Source organism: Corvus brachyrhynchos, unplaced genomic scaffold, assembly GCF_000691975.1.
Source record: "Corvus brachyrhynchos isolate BGI_N302 unplaced genomic scaffold, ASM69197v1 scaffold80, whole genome shotgun sequence".
NCBI lineage: Eukaryota > Metazoa > Chordata > Aves > Passeriformes > Corvidae > Corvus > Corvus brachyrhynchos.
The window spans coordinates 11541105-11555016 of NW_008236769.1; the positions used below are offsets into that span (position 1 = coordinate 11541105).

The 13912-nt window shown below is 37.9% G+C and overlaps 1 protein-coding gene across 4 annotated transcripts in view; it reads left to right on the top strand.

Moving 5' to 3' along the window:
• ZFYVE28 (zinc finger FYVE-type containing 28) overlaps window positions 1–13912 on the top strand; it is an 83923-nt gene that overhangs the window by 47075 nt on the left and 22936 nt on the right. For 2 of the 4 annotated variants that reach the window (XM_017727736.1, XM_017727737.1), the window contains exon 8: window positions 4123–4227. The exons of the other annotated variants lie outside the window; for them this stretch is intronic. In XM_017727736.1, the coding sequence (XP_017583225.1) occupies window positions 4123–4227 (105 nt within the window). The remainder of the gene's footprint in view (window positions 1–4122; window positions 4228–13912) is intronic. 4 annotated transcript variants of the gene reach the window in all.

A 13912-nucleotide genomic window follows, 5' to 3' on the forward strand; every position in this document is an offset into this window, starting at 1 on the left:
TCACCCCGTGTCACTTTGCTCCGTGTCCTCAAATCTTTATTCTGTAATTTTATCAGAAGTGTTGAAGAATTATGTTTTGATGAGCATGGATAGTGGTCTTATCCAGTGCTAGAATGTAATTTTTGAAAGAGCACTGTAGGCATTTAAGACCTACAAATGAAAGAAACTTTTGCCACCTTACCCAGTTTAAGCAGTCCTATGAATCCCAATCCAACACAACGCTATTGCAGATGAGCACGATGTGGTGAAGCTCAGGTCACCTGTGGGCTGATGTGGGAAGGAAGGGCTAGCAGCTCTCAGCTGCAGAATGCACAGATTTTCTCCTGTAATTGTTCTAATGAATGTGTGTGCTGAGCCATCATCAGCTGATAATGGGAATCTTGAGATGTGAAAAACAGGTCAATTCACCTCAGGATCTACCAGCACCTTAGAAAAGCAGAGAGGTCTTCAGGCAGACATTAATAAGAAGAAAATTTTACAGTTACCCTGAGTCTGTGTGTACTGAGAGGGAAAACAGTGAGTATGTCAGGAGTCTATTTTATTTGTTGGTTGTGGTTTTTTGGTTTTTTTGCTGGGGTTTTTTAAAAGCTAGTTAGTATAACAGATAGTATAAAACAGAGTTAGCATTACAGGATTCCCTCTTCTTGGTTCTAAATAAACACAGAACTTCTTATCTGAAGAGTTACAGCCTGAATATTAACCAGAAATAAACACTGTTAATGATAAATACTGTTTCTGGTACAATAATTCAATCTATGTGGATACACAGGAATAAGAAAAATGGTTTCATGTTGAAATTGCCTAAACTACACATAATTTATTACAAAAAACTGATGTTTGTGTCAAGCGTGTTTAAGCAGTTTACGTTGCCGCATGATGACTGATGGGATGGATATCTAATCCTGAAATCAGGATTGTTCAGCATGGTCAGGTTTGTGCCCCAAGAGAAAAATGGAGAAGTGGAAAATGAAAGCATTTATAAAGCAGTTTAGAATGGCCACCAGTATTAAGACAAGGCTTAAAAACAGATGGGATGGTGGAACTGGTGAGAAGAAGTTGTGCTGATAGAAACTTGTATGGGGTGAGAGAAGGTTGAAATGAAAGGCAAAGAAGTGTGGAGAAGAGATGAGGTGAGGCTTGTTATCTGTTCAGAAGACATCTGTGAAGATGAAAATAAAGATAGCATTGAGATAGTTGATAATGCCAGCTGGTTGTGGGCCATTATGCTCATGATGCTCATTGGGTTACTTACCATTAAGGTCCTTTATTAGGGTAGTGGTTTGTGTTTTAGCCTAGAGCATTTAACTCCCTAAAAATGTGTGAGAACTTCTGAGTTCTTAGGAAAAATGTTAGCGCTTTGGGCTCTGTGTAAGAGCTTAAAACTTTAAATTCTTCAAAACAAAACAAAAAAGTAGAAAACTACAACCTAAGAAAATTGAATTTAAGTTCTTAAATACTGGTAACTGAGATATTTTGATTGGACTTTAAATATATTAGGCAGAGATTCACAGAAGGCACTTAAGGACAGCAAACCTGACATCTTTCAGAAAAATTATTACTACCCAAATAAGCTGGCAGGATTGATACACTGGAAAAATCTGGAAGTGGTGGGGAGGTGAGAGAGCATAAAAGAAGATGCTGAGTTTGGTCCTTGTTCTTGTTTCCTGGTTCTGCTCTTCAAAGATTAGTTTACTCTGAACAAAAGAGCGATGTGCTTCACTTGCAAGAGAGAAGCAATGATGTATTTGCTGTAAGACAATGAGTTAACAAAATTCCATGGTAAATGTGACAGCGGTTTAAGAAGGTTTGATGGCAAGATACACTTCACTATTTAGTGCATAGAGAATGGGGTCAGACAAAACTGCCAGGGAGACCCTTTCATTGAGTCAGGAGGTTCAGAGAAGACTTCTCAGAGAGGAGTGTGGCTGCAGCTGAATCTGGACTTAGTCCCAGATGTGATCAATGGTTTATGTCTAAAGGGTTATTTATATATGTGCAGTCAATCTTTTTATCACTTAGCTAGTATTTCAACATTTCGGCATGCTTATTCCCAGTTCACTTACTCAGTATCTGATGTGATAAGGATTCGCTCAGCCTTGAGGAGTAATCATGAGAGGCGTTCCTACTCATGGGGAGATCCTGGCATGCGGCCTGCTGCTGCACAGAAGAGTTGAACAGGCTCTGGAATGTCCACTATTTTTGGGCTAAGATGAGTGACTTATGATGAGTCATACTTGCACACCCATTGTACTTTGGTTGGTGCATGCTCAAGTAGCCGTCAGCTGGTGAGCAAGATTTACAGCCCTTGGCCATGTGGTGTTACCTGTCTCCCCAGAGCCCAGCTTGGGTACAGACATCCGGACTGCCATTTCTGGCTTTTGCCTTAAAAGAAAAGGGGGGTGATCACACCATCACACCTGCCTAATCAAGGTGTGAAATTGTATGTTAATAGTTTTTTTAATATCATTTAGCTGCTGTAAAACAGATAGTAAAACTACATTTTAGTAGCATGACCATATTGTAAGATTAGATGGGTAAAGGTGATGAGCTATAAAAGAGTAAGCTTTTGTTTAAATGCATATATCTCTTCGTAATGAGCAGAATTAGCAAGGGAAATTACATAAAACGATTGAAAGTTAAATAGATTTTTGTTCAAGTCTGATAAAATTATTTTCCAGTTGTGAAGTCTCTGCTTTCAACTAAAGCATGGTACACTTGGGATTTATTTTCAAATTGTCAGTCAGAAATGAGAAACATGAAGGGGTGCATTTTCCTAGTGATTAGTGGGAGGTATGCGAACAAATCCTATTATTTCTTAGTGGGATTAAAGCGCATACCTTCCATAGACTGCTTTGAAGAATTCCCTTTAAGCATTCTTCCAGACTTCTAGCTGAAAAAATAGCTGTGTTAGTAAATTTAATAGAAGAAAAGAGTTTGGAACATAACTGGTTTGCATATGTCTAGAAAGCAAAAGAACATAAAAAAATCTGCTAATAATTGTGGAGAAGTAAGGTAAAATAACCCTGACGTATATAACTACCTCTCTTCTAACTGGGGATGTTTCTTAGGTTTCTCTTTGCATTGTCCAAAGATTTCTGTTGAGTTAACATTTGAATTCAGCAGGCTTGAATGAATCTTCTGCACCGCCTAGAGCCAATGCAGCTTTGATATCTATGCTCAAGATTACATGTTTTCATATCTCATATAATTTTTTTCAGCTTGTGGAATTTCCAGTAGCTGAGCAGTAAATTATTACTCAAACAAGAAATTGGTCTTTACAAGATAGTTTAATAGTGCTTATGAAACTATTTTTAATTCTCTAATCCTAGTTTATGTTGATAATATGATGTAAGATCCAAAATGATGGTTATTTAGAGGCTTTTCATTAGTCCAGGGATGCCAGAGACAAGTTGTGTACTGTTCATTTGAATTATTCATATCCTTTTACTTAGTAGCTAGTGGATTTCCACTAAAGACATGTCGGTGGTTTGCCATGGGACTGCTCCTTCCTGGATATCTGTTGTCTCAAAGCACAAATTTTGAGATACATATGTGGCCTTTACAGGGACTGAGCAAACTTAGGGGCAGGGGCAGGTGTATTATCTTCAGTTCCATCACCAAAGTGTCATCTTTCTCCTTTCTAACAAACCTTTTCCTTCCAATGGGGAGGAAACGTGGGTCAAACTTGTCACGATATTCAGAAGTTTTTGAAGCGTATCGATTACTGTGCCTTGGCCTGAAACCCAAGACGGCTTTATGAACTTTCAGTTTTGTTATGTCTTCATTTTAAGGTTATAGCCACACTTAGCAGCATGGACATGCTATTCCCTCTATCTCCAATGAAAATGTAAGATTCTCAGTTCTTTTCTGAATATTTTAACTGTATGGCATGAATTAAGTTGAAGATTGTTATAAGATGTGTGCCCACTGACTTTACTGAATTGCCTGTCCTTTTGGGAAGAAAACAGAATAGGTTTGTATCATTTTCTGAAGAGCGAAAAATGCAACTGCCAGTTTATTCTTGTTTCTGTATAACCCATGACAAGCCATGACTTATCACAATGCTCTGTTTTTGCCTTTGCTCGCTTCAGCAGTTCATTTTGTTTCCGTATGTTTTTTCAGTTCTCAGGATGGCTTACGTGATTCCCCCCTCAGCTCCATCTCCAGCAGTGACTATGAGAGTGTTTCTGTCACTACATGTAGTCTCTCCAGCATATACGCTCTGAGGTAATAACATCACTTCCCAGTCAGATTTGACGAATGGTATTGAGTTATGCTTGGTTAAAAATTTTCATTGAATTAATCAAGTGACAGCAACACTTCTGAGTATTCTTCCTTTTGAACAACAGGTGCTTTTTGGTTGTTTCTTTTTTTTAACCTGCCAGCTTTCTTCAGTGCTCTGACAAATGTGAGGCAACTGTTTCTGGAACAGTTTTTAATGCATACAGGAATCACCTACATATGTCCATGACCTTGCTTTTATTTATCCATATAGCAGTTCTTAGGAGACACTTCAGGTTGTGGCTTGACAAGTTACAAGTGTTTTTCTTAGCTAGCCCTTAGCTTTCTAGAAAACATGTTTTTTCCATTTTGTTCTGCCTTGTAAAATAAAGGAACGTTCCAGTTAACAACAGTTTAACTTGCGTCCTGTTGCTGGCCAGCATTGGTAAGAATACAGTGAAGAACTGCTTCTGACTTCATAGAATATTCTGAGTTGGAAGGGCCCCAGAGAGGTTGTGGAATTCAATTCGTAAGTAAATGGCCCATACAGGGATTGAAACCATGACCTTGGTGTTATTAGCAATACTATTTTATATTCTTATCTTCTGAAACTGCATGGGAGTTTTAACTTTAGTTTTATTCAAAGCACTTAATGAGAGTGCTAGAGGAATTAAGGTTAGGGCAGAAAAATGTAACTAAAGCATAAAAGTGAGATCTTTGCATTTTTCATTGTTTGCGTAACACACGTGGATGAGATGTATTGCGTACGCTGTATGCAGTAACGCTTTTGCTCTGGTACAGACAGATTGATATACCACTGCTTCAGCTGATGTAGATCATCCTCCACTGCTTCTTGTCCTCTCTTTTTCATCTGTTTTTCTCTCCCCAGCACTTCATTTGAACTTCAGGATTTTCAACTTTCATCTAAGTTTGGGGATAAAAAGGAGATAAAATGGCTTTTCCAACAGTGATAGATGCAATACTACAAATAACAACTGGAGGTTTTTTAGGATGTACCTGTCTTCAAGTTCAATTTTTTAGAGTTTCGTGTTTTTAAAATAAGGGCAGAAAGATGCAACAAAAACTGTTCTTCATTGTTTTAATTTTGAGATACGTTTCCTTTTGACTGTTCTTCAAACAAAACCCAATTTACCCTCATGCAGCAGTTGCCCTGTTCCAAATACTGTACACATCGAAGACTGTTTCACACAGGGCTGTCTGAATGGATGGTAGATGTAGCCTCAGTTACCCTTCAGGAATATCTGGAGCAGTAAGAATAAGTCTTGATTAGATGCACCACCTCTTTTGAAGGCCTTACTGTACTGCCTTTGTACATGAGTGTTGCAGTTGCCACTGTATTGATGCTTAGGTGAATGAAAGTTTGATTTATAAGGCAGTATTTCTACATGTGCTTTTGTGCTCTTGTCCACTGAAATTTAGCATTGCATCAGCCCTGGGTGGCTTGATGAAACCTAAAGTGGCTATTTTTCTGCATCTGTATCTGCAGTGGATATTACTAGAGATGTAGCTATTGTATTTTGTGGTCCAGTAAAACAAACTAGCGAAGTGCCTGCTTGACTGTAATGACAGGAGTTTCCCCTTTTGAAAGACTTAGTTGAAAAACAGTTTAAACTTCTTTTAATGACTTACTTTAATAAAAGAAGAGGAAAAGCTAACTGCTTCACAGTAGTATGTTCCTAGATCTTTGTGCATAAAAATGTAATATTCAGTGCATCTATTTGTATCATTTTTTAGAATATGTTATTTTTAAGGAGCTCCCCTGTTCTCTCTTTAGAGTTTTATTTGGTCATTAAACAGCTTCTCTAGAGTTGCATTATTTGTTTACTACAACAAACGTGTTCCTTGCAAAGACAATCTCTAAAATGTTCTTCTCTGAAATAACTGAGTTTTCCATGATGCCATATGCATATCCAAAATAATACCTAATTTGGGAATTTGTTTCTTTTTCTACTGAAATATGCCATTTTAATGTACTTAATTTCTTGCTGTTTTCACTTAACAACAATTAGAAATTAAGTGTAACATTTGCAATTTTATCTGAAAAATAATTGGCTAGACATAGAATTCTTGAAATACATTTATGTGGCCTTTCAGCCTCCTGTGAAACATAAACAATTCCTTTGTGCTATTAAATAATTAGTTCTGAGACATGTTGTCAGATTGCAGCATGTTTTGGGAATAACTTCAGAAAATTTAGCTCTGGTAGCAAAACCGGTTTTAGCTGCAGTAGCAGTGTTGAACTAATAGTGTATTAAATAGCATAGATTGAACTGATTTGAAACAATGAAGTATTGTATATATGGAGTTCTGTATGTGTGTACATTTATTGTTTTCCAAATGGAGAACCAAGGAGAAAATTCCCACTCTTTGGATCCCAGAGCACCATTCAACCCATGGATCATTGTTTGCCATTTTGGTTTTTATTGAGAGGAAAAAGCTGTTAAGACTGTAAGGAGCCATTTGGGACCAATTTAAGAGGCTGCTTCAAGTCAGCCTGTGATTTACCACCTTAGACTTTTTCCTCATCAACTAATGCTGTGTAATTTTTTTTGAGCTACATTCATCCCACCTAATTTTAGGCACTAAACTCACACACCTAAATTTGGAGTTCCTGAAGGTTCCCTATTTAATCAATAGGGAAGAGTGACAACCTTGGTTAAGCGTGTAATTTGTTGAAATGCATCTGGGCTGAAGATTTTCAGTCTTAAAGGAGAACTTTGATTACTGGTGGTTCACACAGTAATTTGAAAAAAATTTTAAAACTTTACTCAAGGTTCCTAGACCACAAATTGAGAGAAGAATAAAAGTACAGAGGGTTCTCAAATGGTTTTGCTAAGGAAAGTTGATGATTTCATTGGCACCTGGGCTGTGTAGAAGGTTCCTCTTTCTGGTCTCAGAGGTCTGGTGGTCAAGAAGTTAAATGTTCAGCCCAGTTCCGAAGATAATTTTTTGCAAAATGTTCATTAAGCAGTATCCAGACTTGAGATGCCCATACCAGTAGTCGGCTTTCTCAGCAAAGAATAAATGTGTTCTATGTATTTTAGAAAGCTTCCAAGAAACTGTGTTTTTATGCAGACTTTGAAGGCTATGCAGAAGTCTTTTGTACATCAGTGTGACTGTGAAATAACACTGCTGACTGGAGTGAAAATTGCCCTACAGCAGGGAAGTGGCAATTGGCCCATTGATTATAGTAGCTCCATGAAAAAAACATCCATTCAGTTTTTCCTTTTTAATGGTTTCTTTCCATAAATGTTATTTTTAGAACCATTTTTAATGTAACTATAACTTACTAAATTGTAAACAGGCAGCTAATAAAATACACTGCTGAAATCTTACCCATTTAAGTGTTTGAAACAGTAAAGTCAGTAGTTTTTAAAAATAAACTGCAGGAGTTTGTCAGCTTTTAACATGTGTTTGAATTACTGGACCAGATCCTGACATAGCCATTAATTTGAGTGGAAACCTAAGTGAAGCCTCTTAATCTGCTAACAGATTGAGAGGCCTTGATACACTTAAAGATTGGACCTAGGTTCTTTGAAAGACTGGAACAAGAAAATACAAGAAAAATGTTGCTTTTGAAATGATGAGGAAAAATAAGTGAGATGACAGAAGAACAAGGTATTTGCAATTATTTGATTTCAAGTCTCATTGGGGTTTTTGGTGCAAGAGTGCCAGGGAGGAAGAAATACTGATGAATCTATATTCAAGTGTTTGCCTGCCTAGAGTAAACTTTACATGATAAACTCTACTTCTTCATTTTAAGTTTATAAAGAGCCAATAAATTAATATAAATAATAACTCTTGAAACTAACCTTAATGTTGCACTGGATGCTTTCTCCCTAGTCAGCAGGTTTTTTGGGGTTTTTTTAGATATGTCATTGCAGCTTGAATACTGGTGGGTTTTGGTATACTTTTCTACTGTTTTAGGCATTTACAAAAATTGGTGCTGAAGTTTTAGCCCATTGTTTACAGTCTGTAAAAGTCAGTATCTGCAATGAATTGTGACTAAAGTTTATGCCAAAAACATCAAGACTCTGCCAGCAATTAGAGTGGGATATTTATCTGAATATTTCAGTTAGAATATCTGTATTTGTGTATATGTGGGCAGACATTGATCATTCTTAGTGTAAAATATTTCTTTGTTATATCAAGATGAAACTTCCCCTGGTACAGCTTGTCCTCTCCATATGGCTCCTTGTGGAGAGTCAGCCTCCATCCTCTTTACAGCCACTCTTTATGTACTATGGTGGGGGCCCCTGGAGCCTTCTCCAGGTAATAAAATACTGAATTCCTTCAGTCTCTTTCTAGGACAGGTTCTCCATCATCTTCATGGCCCTCCTTTGGATGCTTTCCAGTCTTTCTGTTCCTTTTCTTGAAAAGAAAAGGAGACCACAACTGGACACAGGAGTACTCCAGGTGTGGCCTGACAAGCTCTTGGTAGTTTGGGATGGTCACGTTCTCATCTCTGCTAGTGGTGCCCCTGTGGGTGCACCCCAGCATCTGATTTGCCTTCATTGCTGCAGCAGCTTCACTGCTGGCTCCTGTTCAGCTTGTTGTCCACCAGGACCCCCAGGTTCCCCTCAGCAAAGGTTCCCAGCCTGTGCCAGGCTCTTTGGTGCTGTCACTGCTGCAGGACCTTGCACTTGTCTCTGTTAAACTCTGCGCTCTTCTTGCCAGCTCTCTCTTCCAGCCTGTCCCGGTCCTGTGAGATTGCTCATCCTTCTGACACATCCACCTCACCACCCAGTGTGGTGTCATCAACAAACCTGGTGATGGTGCTCCCAGTCTTGTCATCCAGATTATTTGTGGTGATGCTGAACATGTGAGGCCCAGTGTCCAACCCTGGGGATTCCCACTTGTGGCAGGCTGCCAGCCTGAGTATAGACCATTGATCAGCACTCTGAGTGTGAGCTCTGTCTGAGCCAGTTTCTTGCCTATCTCACAAACCAAGCAAGATTCATGTGGGTGGACAGTTTCTTACAGAAGCAGGTTTTATACAGTGCTTTCTCATCATAACGCAGTGCCTTGAAAAGGATTGAAGAAGGAAAAAGAACTTGGTTATTCTCCAGGACTGTGAATTATAGTAGAAGAATTCAGTTCTTTCATTTCATAGTCAAGAGTTTAAGCTGTCAAAGCTACAGCACAAGTTACATGCCTGCAGGTTTTAACAGAGATCACAGCTACTTGTAGATCATAATGTCGAGGACAGCAAACACATAAACAATGCATTTTAACTGAAGTGTCAGTGTACCTGATCAGCTCTGTCTCCAGTTCTTCTGTCTTGCACTTTTACCTTTGTTACCCTGGTCAAGTTACATTGAAGCTATGCAAAATGACAGATTCATTCTGCGCTAATATTTTCTACTGTCATTTTTGGTTTGATCAGTGCATTACTGTAGATTTTCTTTCTCCTTTTTTTCTGTAGAGCTCTTCTTTATGGAGAGGCTGCTCATAACCAGAAAAAGGTTGTCCTGGAAATAGAGCTCGGTGAACAGAATTGTTGGAAGAGAAAGGGGTTTATACCTTGAGCAAATCTGAATGACTTCCAGTATAGATGCTATTCCTGCCTAATGATTTTTAACTGCAAATTGTGTGTGTGTCTCTTAGGCACTGAGAGTCTGTGCAGTTTTGCACAGCTCTGTCACTCAAGCAGTGTGAGGGCAGCATTAATACAGTCATAAATAGGTTGCTGCTGTATACAGTCCTTTTGTTTCGCTGCTAAATCCCTTGCCCCGACAACCAGCTGAGCAGTACCAGCAAAACAAAAAAGTCAGCATTGATGAGGTCTGTCAGCTTATGCTTCTGATTTTAGTCAGCAAGACATATGTTACTGAAGCAGATGTCTCTGGGTTTTCACCACCAGGATTCTTCTTGATGTGTTTCATGCCTATCTTGTTCTTCCCCCTGCAAGACAAAAAAAAAAAAAAAAAAAAAAAAAAAAAAAAAAATCATCTCAAAATGGTGCTGCATTTTCTAAGCTATAGTGTTCCTTTCTAGGATATTCTACAAGGTATTTTATATTTTATGCATATCTTTGTCTTTAGTAACAAGTAACTGGATGCAGATTTTATTTTTTCCAAGGAATAACCCAGGCAGCTAGTGTTAACAAGTGCTTGTTACAGTGGGAACGTGAAAATTCAGTTGTTGGAAGTTTTTTGGTCTTTCCCTATTAAAATGATAAACCTCATATTTTAGAGGTGTTAAAATGTTTTATGTGGTTGAAATAAATATAGAATATATTGCTCTCAGTGTAAATCAAATAAAATAGGGCAGTATTTTAGGCTGACTGGCATCAGTGGTAGAGGCAGTAAGACTGTTCTGGCAAAATTGGTAGACACCTCACAATTTGCCATTTGGGGGCTGTATTCCAAGTGGCATATCAAACATACCGTATGGCTGGGGACTGACACAAAGTGATCATAACGGGTTTGTGTTCTTGTTTCTACACAGCTCAGTTGCAATTTTAATTTTTAGTAATTTGGCCACAATTATAATCATTTCCATTTTAGTGATGTGTAAAAAATCTGGTTTTGAATGTCACTTGGTGTTGCCTGTGATAGTAATAGAACAAAATTACTAGATTTCAGAAATTAGGTTTTATTACAGATGAGGGGTTTTTTTCCCCAGTAAAACCCTTAGAATAGCATGTTTGGGAGTTTTCAGATTATGTGTAATTAAAATCACTATAGTAACTGCAGTTTTTACAGAGTTTTTGTCCGTGCCTAAAGATACACTGTAAAACCATAATTAGATTGGAGGCAAAAAGAGAGGATTTCCTCATACTTACAGCGGCATTGAAAGTGAAAAATAAAGAGAAAGCGATCTTCTCTAATTAAAATTTTAAGATTCCACCTAATACTTTAATTAGCTTTTCTCAGCTTTGACTCCCACATGTGGATACTGAATTTCTGTGGGATTCTCCTAGACCCTAGGATGCATTAATGCTTCTGCAGCTCGTTCTGTATTTTTTTTTGAGGGAACAGATGGAAGCAATATGAAAATGTTGTGCTAATAAATTTCCCTATCTCTGAGTTCCTCGTACTGGTAAGTGTTTTTGAGGCTGCTTCTCCATCTCCATTTCTGCCACGCACAGGAGTTGCAAGTCAAGAGTGGATCTACGGGAACTGGATGCTAAATTAATTCACTTGTTGCAATGTCATGCAGAGCTGTGGCTTGCCTATGGCAGAGGACATTGCTGACGAGCTGTATGAATTTGCTCTTTGCCCTGAAATATTTGTATCAGGTATCCAAGTTCTGCCTGTCCTTTGTCAAGTCCTGGATAAAGTGCAAAAGCTGGGACTGATGTATCTCTGTCCCTGTCTTGGATACCAGAGCTGGTTTCATGTACCATTTCATCATAAGTGCTATACTGGCTATGGTTTTCACTTTCAGTTTTTCCAGTCCAGTATATATTGTTGAAGTTTAAATATTTCTGTTCTCTAATCTCATTTTATTTATCCTTTTGCAGTGTGAGTGAATGTTTGAGAGCTTTAAATGCAAGTTTGATTACAAGAAAGTGGTGGAAAAAATTGGCATGGTGGAGTTGAAAAAAGTCATAATAGAACCCAAGCAATATTCTAACTTCTTGGTTTTCCCATTCTATTTTCTCTTGAATTTTACAATAACTTTATCTTGCAGGTTTTATCCCTTTTCGGTTTAAACTTTAGGAAAAGCAGTAAATGCAGTACCTTGCAAGTATCTGACATTAAATTTGATGGTTAGAAAGCAGCACTGTTGATTACTAATGCTCTTTAGTTATTTGTTCATATGCACATTTACAGAAGTTTTATCTATAATGACCAAAAAAGCTGTTTGTGAGAGAGCAGTGTTAAAGTTGATAAATTCTGCATGGGCAATGTTGTTTATTTTAATTTCCATTTGAAATACTGTATCTTTGCATTCATCTGAAAACCCAGTCCAGAGTGTTAATGAGTTTGAGTAAGCTGTAAGTTCTCTTAGGCTGAGTTTCTTAGAGTGGATCTGTTTAGCAAGATGCTACTTAAACAGCTGTGTTTTTTGCAAAGTCCAAGTGAAAATGCTCTGCAGTTTGAGGTCTGAACAGCTGAGGAAAGATTCAAGATGTTCTTCCAGCAGAGTGAGCAGCTCAGAAGCTGCCAGGGTCTGGAGCAGAAGTTGCTGTTGATTTCAAAATCAGTAGAGTTCAATGCTCACGATTTTTTCCTGACTGAAGATACCACCTAGGATGTATGGATAATCCGGTTAGCCAAATTCCTTATTTTAATTTGCCAACCTCGGATTGCCCACCTCTAAAGAGGCAAGAGAAGCTAAGAACAGGCTTCTGCAAATCTTGCAGGGTAGGAAAAGTAATTCCCCCCTGCACTGAGGAATTCAAAAGGTTGACAGCAGATGGGGCTTCTAGCACATGTCCTGTGAATGGAGCTGGGCATTGCTCATACGTGTGATAATACTGTTACCTAGTCAAGTCCAGTTCTTCTGGTGATTTCTAGCTAGAGGGATTTGCATGCAGTTACATTATTTGTTTCTCAAGACAAAGTTCTGAAGCCTTTGTGTGCTTTAAGAGTGGGTGGGTTGGTATGGAGGGGTTTTTTTACCGTCTTTAGCTGTTTCTCTTAAAACAGAGGGGAAATAGCTAAGGGTTTACATTTTAAAACCCTCTTGACTTAATAAAATATTAGGGTTTAAAAGTCAAGAAATAAAGTTCTGAATTAAAGCATTTTTTAGTCTGTTTTAAATGTAGGTTCTGGGGTCATTCCTTAAAACATAGTTCTTAGCTAAAAAACTACATGCTATTACCTAAATATTAGGACATGTTCTGGCTTGGGTTTAAATGACTCTAAAATTGAGTGTGTAGCCACCCACTTCACCTAAAATAATTTTAAGATTCCATGTCTTCACAGTTTTTCTTCCAACCATATCAAAACTAGCGCATGGTAGAAACCAACAGGTTTTAGCATATTGTGTGAGAGTATCCAAAAAGAAACACTAGAGGTACTGCAAAAAGCAGATGCAAAGTAAGTTGGGTTTTTTTTCTTACTGATATGGGAGTTACATTTCTCTTACCCAAACCCCTTTAATTTTCCTCTTGTTATTCCTCATGTATGCAACCTTTGTCTTTCCTGAATTACCGTGTTTGATCCATTACATGGCCTTTGGAGTTGTTGTTTGTTCTTTTTAGAAAATTGGAACCCAGAGTTGACTACAGCCCTCTGAAGTAGAGGAGTAAGAGTAATAGCTTTGCTGACAGGTTAGTGGTGAGATTTCCAGTTATAGCCTACAAAAATATCAGTGGGAGCAATTACCAGCTTGCTGAAGTTGTTTTAGAAGTTGTATGTGATCCATAACATAGACTTGCCTGCAAACATTTTGGTTTGTTTTGTTTTTTTTTTTTTTAATTTACCATAAGTATGAAAAAATTCAAATGGGAGAGAATGTTAAATATTGATGATTGGATAAAAAGTGTATGTTATTGATACTGTACACAGAGCATAAAGTGGCCATTATGCTAAACTCTGTATGAGCAAAAAAATGGAAGTTGGGGAGCTCATGATAATGTGTTTTGAGAAATATTGTAAGAACTAGAATATTCTAAATGTACCTGTGTATATGGGAAGATTCACATACATGAGACACCTACGTGTGTATATATCTTTAGTTTTTCAATACATGTGGTATTAAATAATGGACATGA